We start from the raw sequence: 18,533 nt of genomic DNA, 5'->3' as shown, positions 1-18,533 counted from the left end.
CCCCCCCCCCCCCCACCGATTCGTGCATTGAAAGCCCTCCTGCTGGCAGCTTCGCAGCACTGCAGTGACGTCAGTAAGGGGGCCTCTCCCCACAGCGCCACGGCCGGAGAAATCTAGAGGCGGGACATTTCCCGGCCCAGGCCCAACTCTGCGACGCTCTCGTAGTCGGGGTCTGCCCTGGCGGCGCCCGGCCCCGGCCCGGCCGCGTGGTCATCGTCCGAGCTTCTGGTCTTTGGCATGCGGATGGTTTCGTAGGCGGGGTCCGTGCCCTCCGAGGTGGGGTCTTCCCCCTGCTGGGACTCGTCGTCGGGCTGGCCGTAGATGTCTCGGACGGTGGCGTAGAGGTCGCTGGAGGAGGAGGTCGTGACGAGGCCTTTGAGCTCTGCGATGCTGCTGTAGTCATGCTCTTTGTCCTCCTCGTTCTCACCCCCGTTGGTTTTGTTCACCATGGAGTACACTGCTGTCTGAGAAACACACGTGACTTGCCCTGATTTTTTTTTTTTTATATAGTGAATGTGTACCAAAAAATCCCTTGCTGGGTGTCTCCCTCATTGCGTATTGTCTGGTGTCTAACTCTTTTTACCAGTTGTTTCTCTCCAGTACTCTGAGCTCTGGCACTCACAGAGTGAAGCGCTGCTGTCCCGAGGGAGAGAGGAGCCGGTAGTTTGGGGAATAAGGGAGTCTAACACACACTTACCTCATTGTCTGACAGAATGTGGTTGTCGAACCCCAGCGCAGGAGACAGAGGGGAGTGTAACTGGAGGAGAAAGGAACAAAAAGATGGATTTAGATATGGTTCATAGAGGGAGAAGAGACTGACAACAAAATCAGATGTTGAAAACTATGAAGAGGATGCTTACTCCTGAACGTGACTGCTGGGAGCATTTGAGGGATCGCCCCACATTTCTATTTGTGGTGGCACGTTCCAGTTGTAAGAAGGAATTTGTGTAAACCGTTTCTCTTACAATCAGAAGCGTCAAGTTCTAATACTGAAACATAATGTTCCAACAGAGTTGTTCCAAACAACGTTGAGGGAATGTGACGGAGAAATAGTTGCAGTTCTGCTTGATCCTTATCATCAAAACCGGCGGGCAAACACGCGTGTCCAGCACCGGAGAATTTCTTTGAGAAACCTTGAACTTGAAAACCGATCAATACAGTGAACTTCTAAACTATTCCCAGCAGTGGGAAAGAAACAAGCTTCTGCTGTGATACACGTGAAGCTAATGGCGACCATCAACACCCCCCCCCCCATTCATTAAGGAAATGACTGGTAAAAGTCAATATTCAGTGACAGAGTGCGTGATGTTTGTCCACTTTGCTTTGTGGTCGAAGAGGGAGCCATTTATCAACGAAGGACATCTGACAACAACGCAGCAAACACCTCGGGGAGTCTAACAAGAACCTCGATATCTCACAAAATAACTCACAACCCTGGGTTTTTGTTACCCACCTTTCGAAATCCTTTGCCTTAGCTTTGTTTTTGTGACGCGGTGGAAGGAACACGTCCTGATTGGCCGAGTCCTCGGTCAGATGAGGCGGAGACCTTGGTGCTCCTTTACACAAGCTAAAGGCAGGTACTGAATAACAACACCACACAGAGCTCATCCGTCAAAGCGTCCGCTTCAGCCGTGTGTCGTAGTATCCGCTCACAGGCACGTTTCTCTTCCTCAAAATGCCTCAATCAATATCATTGCTTTATGTCCAACGCAGGATTGGACCTGATTTGATTCATGGATTCAACACACACACACACACACACACACTCTGTAAAACGGCCTTTTTCGTTTTGCCTCAACTAGCTGACCAAATTAGGCAGAGTGCCCGGGAGGAGTCTGAGTGTGAAACACAGAGGCGGGTGTGTGGATGTGGGCTTTTGTTGTCAGGCACTCATACATTGAGCCATCTGAGAGATTCAAATTTTGACGTTTGTGTTTATTTCAAACAAAACAGGATTAAAGGAATGTGTTTATGTGTACGTATGGAGACACAATGACATTCAGGACATCCGAGAATGACAGTAAGCTGATTACAGCGGCCTCAGAAGATGGACGACACAGGTGTCAATGTGTCAATCATGTTGACGTACATGTTGACGCACGTATACAAACTGGAAAGAGTACATCAACTCAGATGATCCGCCATCCGCGTTTGGCTCGTTAAAGCGCATTAACGGCAACTCCCATTATGACCTATATCACACACAACACACATACTCAAAATCCTCCATCTAACAATAGCGGCTCCCTTTACAGACTGTTGCAGTTTACGTGTGCCGCGACCCCAGCGGAAAATCCCTGCAGCCCAGTGACGGGGTCAAATGAATTTCCTGCACCTCGCATGAAAAGCCCACGGGCGACACGCACGCACGCTGCTGCGAAAAAAACAAAACAAGTGTTACTGCTGTTCAATGAATGCCGGATCGGAAAGGTGCTGTAAACGAGAGCTCAGGAGTCAGTGTGCGTGTTCATTTCCGCAGCAAATGTTGGCCCGTGGAAGGGAAACTGTGCGTTCAGAAGACAGCCTGCCTCTGTGTGCATGAGCAGCGCTCACAGAGCTGCTACCCGAGGGGATTCCTCTCAGACATTTACAAGCAAGGCACCCTGGCGTTTCCTCGCGCGGGAGTGTGTGTCTGTGCGTGTCTTTGTGTGACAGGGCGAGAGTATCTATAGCCCATATGATCCATCATGAAGCCAGACTGTCATAGTTGTAGTGGCCAGCTGGCGCTCACCAGTCTCAGACACACACACACACACACACTTGGTCTGACAAGATAAATCACCTTTGGCTTCTGGTCTTAGAGGAGCGTAAACCACAGGGAGCCGGGAACATTCCGGGTTAACCTTAAATCAGCCCCAGGTAGCAGAATACATGTAAACACACACACACACGTGTGCTATGTGGGGGATGTGGAGAAATAACAGAATGAGGTACGTGTGGGTGCATCTACTTAAGAGTACATTTTTGATATATATAATATATACGACAGCTCACTACGTCAGATCACAGATTCGGAGATCAGATGATCCCATTGAGCAGCGGATATTTTAAAAATCTCAACGTATAGTTCTGGTTTATTGCAATTCATTTTTATCGGTTGTGAAAAGTCAAATGGCATTAGAAAGTCCACACAAGTGAACCGGTTGTAAACAATTCATCAAGCAGATAATCTAAGCCCCTTTATCTGAAGAAATGAAAGCACCATCTGAACTGTTGCTGCTAAATCCTTGTTGCACAACGACGAGCAGGACAGTAGGTCAACGTTGTGTGTTGACGTGACGCTAGCAGCTGAGTGAGGCTGCACGTACGTACCAAAATCAATTCAATCAAACGCAAAGGAAAAGACGGGGGATTTATGAAGCCATTCAGACTCATCCTCTGCGCGCCATGGGTATCTACAGCAAACTGTACAGCGCTCCATCTGATGACTGTGGAGATCCAAAAAGCAAGAAGGGGGGCGACTGGCAGAGCAACCCTCACGGCCCCCCGCCTTTACATGAACCACGACAATAACCCTTTCATCCAGGGGAGAGGGAGCAGGAGACGTAGATGAATCTGCCACATGCAGCTTAGTGGCAGATTGACGGTGTCGGCGTGGAGGGCTCTGTTCATGTGGATGACACCTCCCCTCTTTACTTCACCCTCTGCTCAGGCGGCTTGCTGTGTGTGCCGCTGGGTTCCTGTTTCTCCTTCTTCCTGCTTTCTTGCTCTATCTCGCTGCCTCTTGACTCGATGTCTCTCTCACCCTCTGTGCCTCGGGGGGGGGGGGTTCTTTCTGGTCTTCTTGAGTTTATCTCTCCCATCATCTCACTGTCACTAGCTCCATTTCGTCGCTAACTCTGGCGCGCTCCACCCACTCCAGCTCCCATTTTTATTGTCACTCTCCCTAAAGCAGCAGACAGCATGCAATTTGGCAGATGATCATTGTGCCAATGACAAATCTCGTTGCTTTTTTTGTCCTCCTTGGATTTTGTCTTGCTATGTTGATGTTTTACACGGTTTACATGTGTTATAAGGGATCAACAGGATAACTTGTAGATTTATTTAGACTTTTACGGCAGAACAACGTGGAGAAAAAAGAACAATATTGTCAAACTAAATCCCTTATTTGGTCCTGTAAAAGTTCCACCTGCAAATGCACCCATCGGTGCCATCGGAGAAGACAAAGTGTGGGTCTGGAAACTACATTTTCTTCTGCACACAAGTGAAGCTAGTTTCACTTTTGATGATCCTGTAATATATTTTGCATTACTTGGTGTGTTCAAGGCGTAAGAGTTTACATAAGGTGACTCTAACATGTCACCTCACTGCTCTCACTACTGTGACTGCGGGGTTAAAGAGCCTTAAATATTCAAACCTCTTAACTGATAATTTTATTAAAACTTTATGAATGACATTCATGTTAACGCCAACTAAATTGAGAGTCCTCTTTTATAATATAGATTCCTTTATCATTAACTACCCCTACAGCTAATTACGGAGCTCACAGTGGTATTTTTTCTTCATAGGAAGGAGGTCCAGCTGCTGAACATGTTAGAGACCTGCTGCTAACTGGGTCTCTTTAAAACTCTGTTCAGAGCATAGACACACAATGAGGACCAGTGTGTCAGTTCAAAACATTGAGCAGTTATTTTGCAGATATAAGAGTGTTTCCCATCGCATGTTTCATTAGTTTCAGCTCCTGCATTGCTCTTTTAACAGAGCTCTTATCTGTTCCATTAGATTAGGAATGAACCCGCACTATGCAAATGTTGACTGACTAAACACACACACACACACACACAGACACACACACAGCTTTCTCACCTCTCCATTGTGCAGCCCAGCCCCAGCCTGCTCATTCACCACTCCTGGCTGGTTGTCATTTTCATCCAGAACCTTCTCTGGTACCGGCGGAGGGAGCTCCTCCTCTGGTTCGTCCGGAGGCTTGCAGGAGGGGACGCCGGCGTTCTCCGAGCGCCTTCTGGCCTCCATGTCGGCGCTGTGGCGACTCTTCTTATTCAGGTCCACGGAGGCGTACTCCACCCCGGCGCACAGGGGCCCCCGCTCAGGGGTGCAGGGGCTGAGGTGACCGTTGAGGAGGGCGGCGGGGTGATGGGGAGGTTCGTCGGCGCTCAGCTCGACGGTACCGTTGGGGAGGCTGAGCCGAGTGGGCGGGTCTTTGAGCTCCTTGACCGTGTCGTACAGGGAGTCTTCGACGCTGACGTCACGGGACGCGGCGGCGATCTCCTTCACCACCTTGATAACACACACACTGGCTCCTTAATATTCTCGTACACCAAAAATATGGTTAGTGCTCTTGTTTTATTGAACTGTACATAGAATAAATAATTCATCTTAATATCATGAACTTTAGCTCAATCAAGCAAACAACGACTTTTGCGCTGTGGGAAAGTAAAACCCTGTTCTGTGCTTAGGTGACTTTAAACATCGACCTCATAGGTGCTGTCCCCTGAGGCTTGGGGTCTGTCCTCAATAAGGCCGGTGTTGGGAGGAATGCTCGGCAGCTCGCGGTCCTGAGGACACTTGGAGGACCTGAGCTCTGATTGGCTGGAGAGCATCTCCTCTGACGGCTGGGGACTGGTGTCGTGCGTGTCGGTGAGGACTGGTAGAGCAGAGGGGGAAAAAATACAAATGTGTTTCAATTTTGCAATCTTCTTGAAAACAGATATTCCCTATTTAACACTGGAGAATGGATTATTTACTATTTAAGTTTTATATTACTCATATTTAGTATCCACCCAAATAAAGGGCAGCGGTGACTCTGATATAAGTAACGTGGAGTTAAAATAGATGACTAACTACACTAGAAAGTTAGCTATCTTACTTGTACCACTGGTTAGAGGACCATTATGAGAGCTGCTGATGGCCACGTCCGTTGCTAGACTGTCTGCTGATTGGCTGATCGTCTCTTTCTCTGACACCTGCACAACAAAAGAGGAGATGTTCATCACTGTTGGTCTGGAGTTCAGAGGCAGATCAACTCTGACAAAACATCCAGTGATAGAAGTTATTTCGATTGTTTCTCAGAGGAACCAACTACATCCGCACTTTTACACATCCATGCAACACAAAAGGCCCTGTATTCAGATAGTAATGTGTTAAAAATCATTTTCAGAATTTTGTAGGAACTGTCATGTTATAATAAGCCACTTCCTTGTCTTTTTTGTCCCTGCTTTTCTTAGATTTCACAATCACATTGCTGAGAACTTTCAGCTCTTCATAACTATGTTACGCATGCTTAAATAATAGTAGAGTTAGAGCTAACGTTATCTACTAGAGCAAAAAAACTGATCTGCCCGATAAAGACATAATACTGCTTTTGTCTGTTTATAAGAGACATTGGAACCAATTCAGGAACATAAGCACAGTAAAACTTAGGGTAAACTGACTGGCATTAGAAGAGAAAATGAAAGCCAGAGAAAATAAAACTGTGTGGTTGCCCACAGAGACATTTCTGTATTTTACTTTCCCTTCCTCTACAAAAAAAGAGGCAATGGCATAGAACTCGATGAGGAGTAGCTGGCATGGATTCACTGGTGCTGAAGGACAACAACATATTTCTTACTTATTTTGACCATGTTAAGGGCTGTTTTACTATTTGCTACATCACATGTGGAAATCGGAAGCTGAATTGGCTTCACCAGCGACATAAGCACCCATCAAATTGATTCATCAACATGCACTTAAGAAATAAACTGTCTTGAATCTAAAGTTACAGATATCAGTCGCTGCTAAGCGAGGCAAGAAAACTGCAGAAAATATATAAACTACTGCAATTCAGGATTCTCTTTGTCCAGGTTTGTTGTTTTCCTTCTGGGTGCGCAGGAGGTTGTGTTTTAGAAGGTCCACGTCTCCCCCTAGTGGCCAATTACTCTCATAACTATTGGGGTCTATGATGTAATCTTTTAACTATTTGAACTATTTAACATAAATGTAATTATTTCTCCTCTCATGTTGTTACACATCCAAATCCTGATCAGGGGCCACAAGATAAAGTGGAATTTAAACTCAGATAATTTTATATTCCCGTAGCATTTTGATCCAAAATGCTTCACACTGTCCTCACAAAAGAACACGAGTTGTGGGGTTCATGGGTGAGTCTAGATCTATACTGTATGACATTTAAACAATTAGGCAACACTTTTTAACCTCTGTGGGAGTAAAGGGAACAAGGTCCTCCGCAAAGGGAAGACGGATTTGCGGGTGAGCAAGGAGAGCAGATCCCCCTCATTCGCAAAGACCAAGAACTCTGGTTAACCCATCAGGCCCGCCAGAAGGTCTGTCATCTAAATGGGTTCGAGTGAAGAACCCCCTATCAGACACAAATAGGCTCTGAGGAATCTGAATGTGCACACGGTAGCATGTAAGGTAACGCACACAGAGCCCCAGAGGGAGTGACAGGGAGAGTAAGTGGATGTCACTTTGCCGGTAAAAGCCAGTCATTTGTCACACCTAAATGTTGCTTGGTCACTGGAGCGTCTGCATTGTGGGAGTTAACACGAGGAAACGGTGTCACAGTGCACACCGAGAAAGGTCAACTATAATTGAGAATTATAATATTTTCCCACAAGTGTTCACTTCCTCGTCATTAAGAAACAAGCTCACCCACAAAGCTGTCTATCAGCTGTGTGCAGGGAGGCTTTGCTTTTTGTGTCACTGTCTGTGTGTGTGTATGTGTTCGTCATAGGATATGCATGTGTTATTCAGGAGTGCAGCCAATGTGGAAGCTCTATCTCACTTATCTCTCATCTCTCATTAAGCGGTGGTTGCACTGCTTGATTACAGACATGTCACTCACACACGCTGAGACTAATCAGGACTGTGTGTGCACTTGTATGCGTGTGTGTGTCGCTGCGCGTGAATGATTCCATCGGCAACACAATGTAATTGCTTTTGTTTGGTCTGATCTGAGTGAATTTGTTTTCCAGCGATAAGATTTAATTATGGACCTTGAACTTCCTAGAAGCCAAAGCTGATATTTAACCCCGACCTAATTAAGAAAGACCTAAAAAAGAAAGACGGGGCCGGTTAGTTTGCATACTTGTGCGAGACTGTGTAGGCTTAGCAAACGTGTATGTGTGTGAGTATTAACACATGCAATAACCTAATGTGTTAAAATGACTAAAAACACTCAAAACTCAAATACAATCAAAAACCAAAGAAGCAAAGCTTGAAACGTAATCAGCGTTTTAGAAAGGAAATTCTCAAAATGCCCTCTATTTCTTTTCAAGGAATGATTTGACTTGGCCTCCAGAGCAAGAAATAGCCTGATGGCGTTGTATGACATTTAGACCGTCTTTACGCTAAGCGAAGCGGCTGAATGCAGAGATGCATGTAGCTCGTTGAGAAACAGGATGTACATATTTATCAAGACTTAAAAGAAATTTCATTAAAATCCACAGCTCACGCATGTACTATTGCAAGCATAGACCTGAAGTCCAACTCACTCCGTTCATGAGGTTCTCATGGTCTCCTACGTGATGTCCATTGACTGCCTTCTTGTGCCTGGCGACGAATAGGAATGGAGAGATGAGAAGTTTGAATGGTGGATGACGACAAAATATAGATAACACCAGGCGGCCCTTATGTTGTAGTATTTCGTCTCGTTCTAACTCTATAGAATCAAAATGAAAATGAAGCATTTTCTCCCCGGATCAGTCTCGTCGTTTTTCGGCTCTTGGCTTGAATGAATCAATAACTATGAGGTAAAAGCGCTGCAAAGAAGGTAATTCATCACATCAGCTATTGGCATTTTGGACCAAATGTAATTTGCTCAGAGAGTTGGTATCCCAGGGTGCCTAATGGTTTCTTGTTCCTCCTACTTTAAGCAATATTGACCCTAACGGATGAAATGGCCCTATTTGTTTCCTCCCGGTTGTATTAGAGATGGTGCTTACCCATGGCAGCTGGCACACAGCAGCAGCAGCACAGAGACCAGCAGCAGGGCGGTGAGGGCGCTGAGGGCGATGACCAGGACCACTTGCCCGCCGCCCGACCACGACGCCACGCCGGTGGCAGCTCCCGCCCCGGATCCGACGACACCGGCCTCGGGCCCCCACCACACTCCGCTCAGCACCGGAGCCATGACGCATCACACTGTGGGGGCAGAGGACATCGGACAGGTACCGCCTGAGGAAACACGGGAAAGATAATGGCCGACGCATTCAGAACAATTTGTTCTAGTTATTTGAAAAATGTACGGTCAATTATTGTCGAGTCTTTAGAGAGAGACCCGAAAACAGCTTTCAGCAAATGAATCGGGAGGAAAATCCTCATTACATGACTTTATGTGAGAAAAAAATATGTAGTGGACCAACTCTACATGATTATTGTTGGTTGAGCATAGTAACAATTTGCTGAACAACATAATCAAGTGAACCGCACCTTATTTGCCAAGCAAACAAACTGGATCAAGGGCGTGACTCAATCGGACTACTGCCAAGAACCACAACCCCTGCGACTCCGTTTACGTCCCGACATTCGCCACTACTAATAACCCTGCACACTGCGACCCGGCATGGCCAGCAGGTGGCAGCACAGAGCGGAGCCACGCTGCAGTGCGGTCTGCTGCAGTGTGGCCCTCACAGCAGAGCCTCCACCGACCACCGGCATTCTGCGCACAGCATAAGCAAGCTCATCACGTCCCCCACGTCTGACACCCAAAAAAAACTCCACAAACAAATCGACGCGCGGCGGACAATGTTGAGCATGAGGATCGGAGAGAGAGTGAGAGAGAGAGAGAGTGATAGCAAGCCAGCGTCCACCTGTCCTCCCTCGTTCGCGTGGCCCTTCTCCTTTCAATCAGCACACAACCAGGACCAGGAGACGGCGACAAGTCATGACAACCTCTCTTTTCAGGGCGTCTGCATGAGTCAAACACCCTGTCTGGAGCAATGCGATTGTTTGTGTGCGTGCGGTGATAAACTCCCTTGTGTTCCCCTGCTTATGCTAATGTGACTGTGGGAGTTGTGAAAGCCTCCTCGGATTCCTCCAGCAAGTTTTGTGGCGAATCGGAAAGGAGCCGCAGAAGGCCATTGTAAACTTCGTCTTCGAAAGGACACGGAGGAATTCCTGTTTTTACCTCCCCGGAGCAAAAAATACGCAGCGGCTCATGTTGCTGTCAGCGCGAGTGTTGTGGCGCGAGGCGATCACAGCCTTACCTTGACACCTCGGATGATTAGTCAGGACGAAAGCGCCTGGTTGAGAGAAGATAAAAATGAGAAGCGGGGGATTACTGCTAGGTGGAGGCCCAATATTATCCTCAGCTAGTGGTGTCGTGTGTGTGTGTGTGTGTGTGTGCTTTAGATGCATAAACGCACACTGGGAAAGAGTGTGTGGGAGAGCAGCGAGGGACTTGGGAGCATGTTTGTGTTTTTTTATACTCATATCAGTTACATATTGGGACATGCGAGCGAGCTCTCAGACTCACAGACACACACATACAAACATACACACTGACACACTGACACACCTCGTATTGACTCTGGTGTCCATGAAGCTGAGAGGATAATAACCATGACTTCATCTCTGAAGTGTATCATGTAACAGGCGATATTGACTGTATGCTTCACACTGTTACACATCGTGGACACACGTATACATGTGCCCTCCAAAGGCTGCCGTGTCCTCTGCATCTTCGACGCTATGCCGGGTTCGTACGTTTAGGCCGATCGAGACATTTTGACCCCGATCCCCCTGACGTTGAGTCTACAGCTTGGTAAGAATGTCATCGGGTCTTCCATTCCTACACGTGAATCACTGACTAACTGATCAGTTCCCGATCCCAGAGGCTCGTGTCCAGGTGTCACTATCTGCCACCGCGTGCCAGCTCGCCACGGAATAATTACCGGCTGCCACCGCACTGTGTCTCCATGGCAACAATCTCTTCTTCCAATCAGCGCTAGAAAGAGAAAACAAGATTTTGAATGCAACTCATTCTGTGCGTGTTTTTATAGCATTGATTTTAGTGTGCACCTTTTTATCTGACTTGTATTGGACGTGAAAAAAAGATGTTTGTGAAGATGCTGGAGCTAAAGTTGAAAGATACTCCAGGGTGCTCCTTTGTTGTCATGGAAATGGTCCAGTTGTCAACAGGAAGTCGTATATGAGGGAGGTGACTATAACTTGTCTCCCTTCTAATATGGTCCCTGTCGGACAGAGACAACGGAGCAACTTCCTACGCTGACGAAGGCCACGAGATGTGCTTGAAAGCTTTTCTAAACAACAAGTTGGACCTTGTGTTGAGACTCTTTTGCAAGGTCACAATGAACCTTCTGTTGTTCAGATGTGAAGACTTGGCAGTAGCCACAGAAAAGCAAGCATCTCTCCTCCCTGCAGACGTGAAGGAGTTCAACGCGACCAATATGTCTAGCACCTCCACTGTGCCACATCTAAAAGAAAGGTCCTAAGATCTTAATTCTAAAAGTATGAAGTACCAGTGAAGTCCAAACGCAGATCCAGCTCTGAATCTCATTGCTGACACATTTCCCTGCCGAAAATATGTGTGAAGTAAACCGTCCATATTCCCCTCTGAGGACATACTTAATTCCTTAGCACTCGACAAGCAACACACATAAACCCCCTGAGCATCTTTTTTTTTCCACTGTGGAAAACTCATCTGAGGCCAGCGGCATGTGACATTACACTCAGAGCCAAGGTCTCCCCCTGTGCTCCTTGCGCTGTGCCTCCCTTTCTCCCGCGCTTTCAGACTTCGATGAAAGAAAACGGGAGTCTTGGTAGAGAGACAATTGGTGTGGCTGTCTTCTGTTTCATGCCATAGAAAATAAGCGCCTGGAAAAGCCATTTGAAAAAGAATGCGTTTTGGGAATTAAAGGCAGAAATCCAAATTCTACCCTCATCCAGCTGTACACACACACACACACACACACACACACACACACACACACATACACACGCACACACATAGCCCAAGAGAATAACCACAAACCCCATCAAGGCATAACCTTCCCCGCAATAAACTACAGCCAAGGAGGCAAGGAATCCAATCTGAGCCCTGCAGCTACGGGCAGAAACTCTACCTGACATTGCAGGGAAGCCTACAAGGGAGGCAGACCCATGTGTGTGTGTGTGTGTGCGTGTGTGTGTGTGTGTGTGCATGTGTGTGTGTGTGTGTGTGAGTTTTCCTCTGTTGTACAAGCTGTTGGATTGCAGCGACAAAAGAGAGAATTAACATCCACAGGCACAGCGATGCCTGACTCTCCCGGGTTGCCTGCATGACACGTCCCTCTGCAGGGTCCTCCGCGTGCACACATATGGGGAAGGTTTACAGCTGGAAGGCTGCAGAGAAATGAGCCTCAGGAAGCTTCTCAGAGGAGAGCCAGAGGCATTTCCACAATAATAAATGATCCAGCTTTTAGGGGAGAAGTATTCTTTAAGCAGTTGTGGTGATGTGGAGCACTGCAGGCAGCTCGAAGCAATGTTATATGGGAGTTAAGAGAGAAGAAAGTGATGACTGGTGCTTATTCCAAACTGAAGGAGAATAGTTGCTTCGTCTGCAGGGACTCCTTTTTTTGCCCCATTTTTGGAAAATGAAGCAGGATTGTTACAAAAAGCATTCTATTCAAAAGCAGTGCTTATGTTCTGGGGGCTGAATACATGCATACACACAATGCATATTAAGTGGTACATAAAAGATAACTAAGAAGGTCTAACCCGAAACCAACAGCACTAACAACAACACAGAACCCTGCAGGGTCTCTGCATTGTTGTTTTCTCCAATAATAAGACACACTCTGACATTTGGAATAGAACCCATTAAAATAGAATAACAATATCTACACTTTGAATCTCCATACATGAATAAATACATTCAAACTGAATGCACAAAGGACTTTAAGGTGATTTCCTTCGGTCATCCTGAGAAAAAACAACGAACATGGATGCACCCGATGATAAATAACCACACCACTAACCATCTTGTGTCCTGACCAGAGGGCCATTTGGATGATGGGGGGTGGGAGGAATGGGGGAGGGGAGAAGAAGCATAGGGGACCGCTGCCAAGACAGAGGGGAGGCCGGAAGATAAAGCGAGAAAGTGGGCGGGGGAGGCTCATCAAGATGTGCAAAAACCGCAATGCAACCAAAAGGAAACAGAATGCAATGGAGAGAGGGGAGGACTCTGAGAGAAGTGGCTAACGACGCCCAGGAAGGAAAGCAGAAAGCACACATAGGCACACATAGTGATAGTGACACACACAAACACATACACACACACCCCAGGGAGGTTTGATGATGAAATACTGCTACCCACAGGCTGCAGTGGGGAGTGGGGAGGGACCCAGCTTTGACAGAGACAATGCAATTGAAGTTTACACACAGACACACACACACACACACACACACACACACACACACAGGCTCAGATATATCTGTTAAATTAAATTATTGAAATCTCACTGTACATCTAATTTACGGATCTCTGTCAGAGTCGGCACGGGTGCCTGTGTACGTGCGCGCGTGCGAGCTAGAAAACAGGTGCTTCCGATCAGCAGACATCATTTGTGTTGCCACGGCAACACCGCCCATCCTAAGGGTTAATGGTTTTAGCATGAGAAATTGATCTATCCTCCCTAAATGGGTAAAATTGAAACTGCATAATTCAGCACTGCTCCTGGATTTCTCCCTCCCGCCCCCAACGTCCCTCTCTCATATTACAGATCCTCCCCATACACAGGACTGCGAGATGCAGTTCTCTGCTAGCGCAAGCATTTACATCAATCTCCCACTTGGAGACCTCATCATAAACGAAACACGAAGCATGGCAGATAAACGTCTCCCCTTCCAAAGTTTTCCGTGATGGAAACAGATTCAAAGAGATCCAACAGCCAGTAATCTCATCTTTTATTCCTCGTTTGCACATACGGTTGTTATCTCTTCTTCTTTTTCTCTCTATGCATACTCTACCGCAACAAGGACATTTCAGAAGACAGGGTGACTATATCCGTGAATTCAACGCCTTCCTCCCCAGAATCCCTTGTAGCAGCTAAGCCACAGAAACTGCAACACGTGTCTTTAGTCTTCGTCAGGAATGACAAATTGACAGAGCTCTCTTCTCCCCTCTATTTGTGTCCTGACCTTCCAGACCTAGTTTACGGAGGCTCTCTGTGTGTGTGTGTGTGTGTGTGTGCAGGGTTTGTTTAAACACACGTGTTTGCCCGTTACTCGAAAAATCTGCCTCTAGTTAATGTCACACGGCCCCATGGGAAAGAGACATTTCCTGTCTTCCTCCCCCATATTTTTGAGACTGTAAAATCTCCGGCTGCCTGCAGATGTTTTTCCACGCAGAAACGCCACTGAGCCAGAAACCAGTGGATGCGCACAGAGCTGCATCTCAACTGATGCTGGATCCCCCCCCCCCCCCCCCGGCATTGGCTTGTCAGATGACCGGTTGTAAATTTTATGCTCTGAATTTCCATCCGTTGATGGTAAACTCCCGATAACACAAAGAAATCTATTATTCAGAATTTGAGCGATGCCTTTTCCCTACTCTACTCTATCGTTATCTTTTTTAGGAAGGCTCAAGGCCGTTGCTCTGCATTAATATAATTTAGAGTTGATTCAGTGAGCATTGGCTTTACTGTGCTCATCAGTGTGTGACTGTGTGAAGCGCTGACACAGAAACAACACTCACCCTCTCACTCTCCAAATACTAAAGTCTCTCTCTCGGGTTTCGCCCTCATGCAAAACAGCGTTTAATTTCAACGCTGCTATTTCACAGGCTCCCCCTGCTCCCCAGAAAAGGGAAAGTGTGATGTACTGACTGTGGCGTTAAGCGCTTCGCCCAACATTAAAAACATGATTGTTCGCAACTCCCAAAACTACAACTTCCCTCTGAACACGAGGAGGAGAACGCGGTGCCAGAAAACAACGATCAAATTGAAAAGTAACAAACTGAGTTTTTTTTTTCCTGTTTCAATTCCCCACATCCCGACTTAGCCCTTTTATTCCCCTCACTCTGGGCAGAAAAATGCGAGCAGTTATTTCCTCAAATCAATTAGTTTTGTGACAGCGTTGTCGCTTGACTAATACGAAAATACAAAAACCATACAGACATGGAAATGTGCGACGGAGCAATTTTCTGTGATTAAGTAAACCAGCTGAGCGTGTCATCCAGATATGTAAATGGGAGCGTAGAGCGTGAATGAAGAGATGGATTGTTGTAATGATTTCAGGGATTGGAATTGACCTTTTCCGCAAACACTAATGGAGGGCTTAAGGGAAATAGGGGGGAGGGGGGGGGGGGGGGGGGGCTGGGGTCAACTGTTGAACTCTGGGAATTTCCAGACGAAGAGCAGAGACAGGGCTGCAGAGCCACAAGAATAACACAGGGTGTCTTTCTGCGTGCGTGTTTGCCAGTGTGTTATTTTGACTCTTGCTCTCCAGATAAATTGGAAAAAAACAGACCTGTCTCTTCTTTAACCAGAAAAAAGCAATAAAACACACTCTCACGCTTCTGTTTAGGAAACATCAGATATACTGTATTTAGCACGGAATGCATTACATTTCTCTGTGACTTTGAGATGAAGATTAGCATTAGATTGAATGAGGAGTAGATACGGCCACATCATCATTCAATGGCGTTGGCCTTTGTGTGTTGAATAGCCGCCAAGATAAAGGGATTATCAGGGTGGATGGAATGGAGTGAATAATGTGTGTGTGTGCATGTGTGTGTGTGTGTGTGTGGTAATTCATTCTAAAACGCTGCTCATGAGGACGCAACAGATGCCTGGAGACGCATGATCTCGTACTTGCGAGTATGATTGACGCGATGAGGTGACTCACACACACTGAGTCGCGCTATCAAAGACGCATTAACACACACCAGTGTAATTGTTTCTTGGAGACACACCCCGAGTTGTTGTGGCTGCACATCACTTCCGCTGCTCCGAAAAACTGCTGCACAGCACTTCATTCATCTCCTCCTGTGACACCAAAGGGCGTCGGCCAGAGAGGGTTAATAGAGGTGTGTGTGTGTGCGTGTGTGCGCAGATGAGCAACTGAATTGTAAATGTGAGCCTTCTTTACAAGGCAATAACCACAGCAGGGGTCGGCTGAAAAGAGGGCCCCCAGAGGGAGAGTAAGACCCTTTGTACCCTCTTTGGCGTCGAGCTATAACACATTGCGAATGTGCTTTGGAGGGAAAACAAGTCTGGTTTGCTGCCATGTGTGTGTGTGTGTGTGTGTGTGTGTGTGTGTGTGTGTGCGCGCGCGCGCGCGTGTGTGTGTGTGTGTATTTGAGAAGAGGTCAAAGAGGGAGGAAGAGGACAGCGTGGAACGAAAAAAAGTGAAAGAGTGGAAAGAGGTATGCCGATGCTTCTGACCTTTTAGTGTGAGCCATTTTTCAGACATACCACTAGCTGGGATTGGTTAATATCACACACACACACACACACACACACAAACACTTCTGATGCATAGTCCCCCACACAGACTTCCTCCAAGGTCTTCCCTGTCCTCTGTATTTTTATTTTTCGCTGATCTTGTCTTTCCTATCTTTGTCCAGTCTATTCGGTCTAATCGGTCTTTTCCCTCCTCCGCCTCTCTCTCTTCATCCCTGTGCCCTCAACGGTCTTTTCTCACCCTTCTCTTTCCCCTCCCAGACCATAGCATATTCAACACGTCTGCTACGCCATTAAGATATGCTAAAATATGGAGGCCTGCAGGGGCTCAAAGGCCACCTCTTCGATCAGAAACAGCAGTTGGGGGTGGGGTGGACGTTTGGTGAGTCCTGGGGGGTTTTCGCAGCCAAACATACATGGCAACCTCTATAAAAATAAAAAAAGGGGGGGGGGGGAGATGCTGCAAGACATGGCAACCCTCACGCAGCAATCGTGGTGCTTTTCCATCCTGCGCACATGCCTGAGCAACTCTGGATAATTGCACGAGGCAGATACCGATCTGCCTCCAGTTTTTGCACTCTTCCATTTGATTTGGTTCGAAGTCACAAACCGGAGCTTATTCTTTTTTTTTTTCAAGGCGGTAAGTAGAAAAGACTCTTGCTGAAGAAGGGGCACTCAAAGTCACAGAGTGGGAATCAAAACCGTCAGCATTTTTAAAGAGCGAATAGGCACACATTTAGTTCTAAGTTTAGTTCCCCAACTTAAAGGGATATTATATATTTTGTATATTTAGAAACAACAATTTGAAGGTAAAAGTTACTTGGTGGAATCCTGTTGCCTAAAACAACATTATTTACTGAAGCCGCCCACGTGGGGGTTATTTTCTTGGGCTTGTGTGTGGATTAAAAGACAAAGAGATAAAGAGATAAGGTATGTTAACTAGTAAACATTAGAGGTTGCTGTTTGGCTGCTTTCAGCCAGCTGCATGTTTCCACTGTTTGTGCTAAGCTATTTTCATGGTTTTTCTCGGAAAAAGTAAATAACAAATCCCCCTCAAAGCGAGACAAGGGTAAAACATACTTGGGAGATGCCTGCCGTCATATTAGTGGCTTGACTTGGCCGTGTTGTGCTTTAGAGGTTAAAAAAATGAATACGTTTTAACAAGAAGTGCCACAAAAGTTGAATAGCTCTGAAAAAAGATGCCGTGTGAAACCTCTTAGACAAAGTTTTCTTCTAAGAGGCTTCTCCTCATCGGCGTCCCTTCCCTTCAGCAAACACAGCAAGCCTGATAGAGATAACACCGGAGGTGGCCTGTTTGAACCACTATTTAACACTACTTCCACCTGCTGTTTGATAGTGAAGTGACTGCATGATCACGCAGCCGAACTTCTCTTTTCTACAAACGTCCACTGTTTGGTCAAGAACTTCAAGGGCCGGATCGTGTATAATGAATATTGAACACAGTATTACATCCATCCACAAACCGGTGTGGCAGCTAATGGGAGCGGCTCAGTGTGTCCAGAGGTAGCGCTGAGAAGCGAATGAACCGAATGAACGTGCATCAGAGCAGCGAACGGAACGGAAAATCTGCCGTCAGTCACTGACACGGACACGGCTACTTATGCGCGCGCACACGCGGGCGTTTAAGCAAACAAACACAGCTAGAGAACGGACACGCGCACACGCGGCCGTTTGAATTGAGACGAACCAATTAGCAGGCGTCTGACGATGGCCCTGAAGGGGCGAGTAATGCAAAAGAATACATTAAATCAGTACGCATGCTGGGAACTGCAACTACAACACCTTCACACTCTGACACCTTCAGTGGGTGGAGGATGTGGCAAGATGTGTGGGGGGAGCCGGGCAGGTTGAGGGTCACTTTCAATGATATCAATTTACCGAGTGACACATAGGAGGAAGCGTAAAACCGACACATGTTATGGACAGATGGGTGAAAGCAAAACTCAAACCTGAGGAGCCTGCTGGTGACCACGATGGTTTCCTGTCGTTATTGTCCTATAACTATGATAACAAGGTTCCCCCCTTTCTGCTTCAAAACCTAACCAAGGCTCAACCATAGCGGTGTGCGTTCAGAACACGCAGACATGTGTCAAAGTGAAGAGCTATAGTTGGTTTCTCTGCTCATTCATTTTGCCCTTTTCAATTTGTCTT

General features: G+C 46.7%; 1 protein-coding gene across 3 annotated transcripts in view; it reads right to left on the bottom strand.

Annotated features, from left to right (window-relative positions):
- Positions 1-18,533, bottom strand: part of pag1 (phosphoprotein membrane anchor with glycosphingolipid microdomains 1) — a 35,312-nt gene continuing 16,779 nt past the window's right edge. For all 3 annotated transcript variants that reach the window (XM_037474124.2, XM_062558397.1, XM_037474125.2), the window contains 7 exons: positions 8,901-9,132; positions 8,451-8,508; positions 5,828-5,924; positions 5,436-5,605; positions 4,807-5,238; positions 698-757; positions 1-464 (listed from right to left, as the gene is read on the bottom strand). In XM_037474124.2, the coding sequence (XP_037330021.2) occupies positions 114-464; positions 698-757; positions 4,807-5,238; positions 5,436-5,605; positions 5,828-5,924; positions 8,451-8,508; positions 8,901-9,088 (1,356 nt within the window). In that variant the 5' untranslated portion in view covers positions 9,089-9,132 and the 3' untranslated portion in view covers positions 1-113. The remainder of the gene's footprint in view (positions 465-697; positions 758-4,806; positions 5,239-5,435; positions 5,606-5,827; positions 5,925-8,450; positions 8,509-8,900; positions 9,133-18,533) is intronic.

The sequence above is a fragment of the Pungitius pungitius genome, chromosome 17 (genome assembly GCF_949316345.1).
Source record: "Pungitius pungitius chromosome 17, fPunPun2.1, whole genome shotgun sequence".
NCBI lineage: Eukaryota > Metazoa > Chordata > Actinopteri > Perciformes > Gasterosteidae > Pungitius > Pungitius pungitius.
This window is presented reverse-complemented; position numbering and strand designations above follow the sequence as displayed.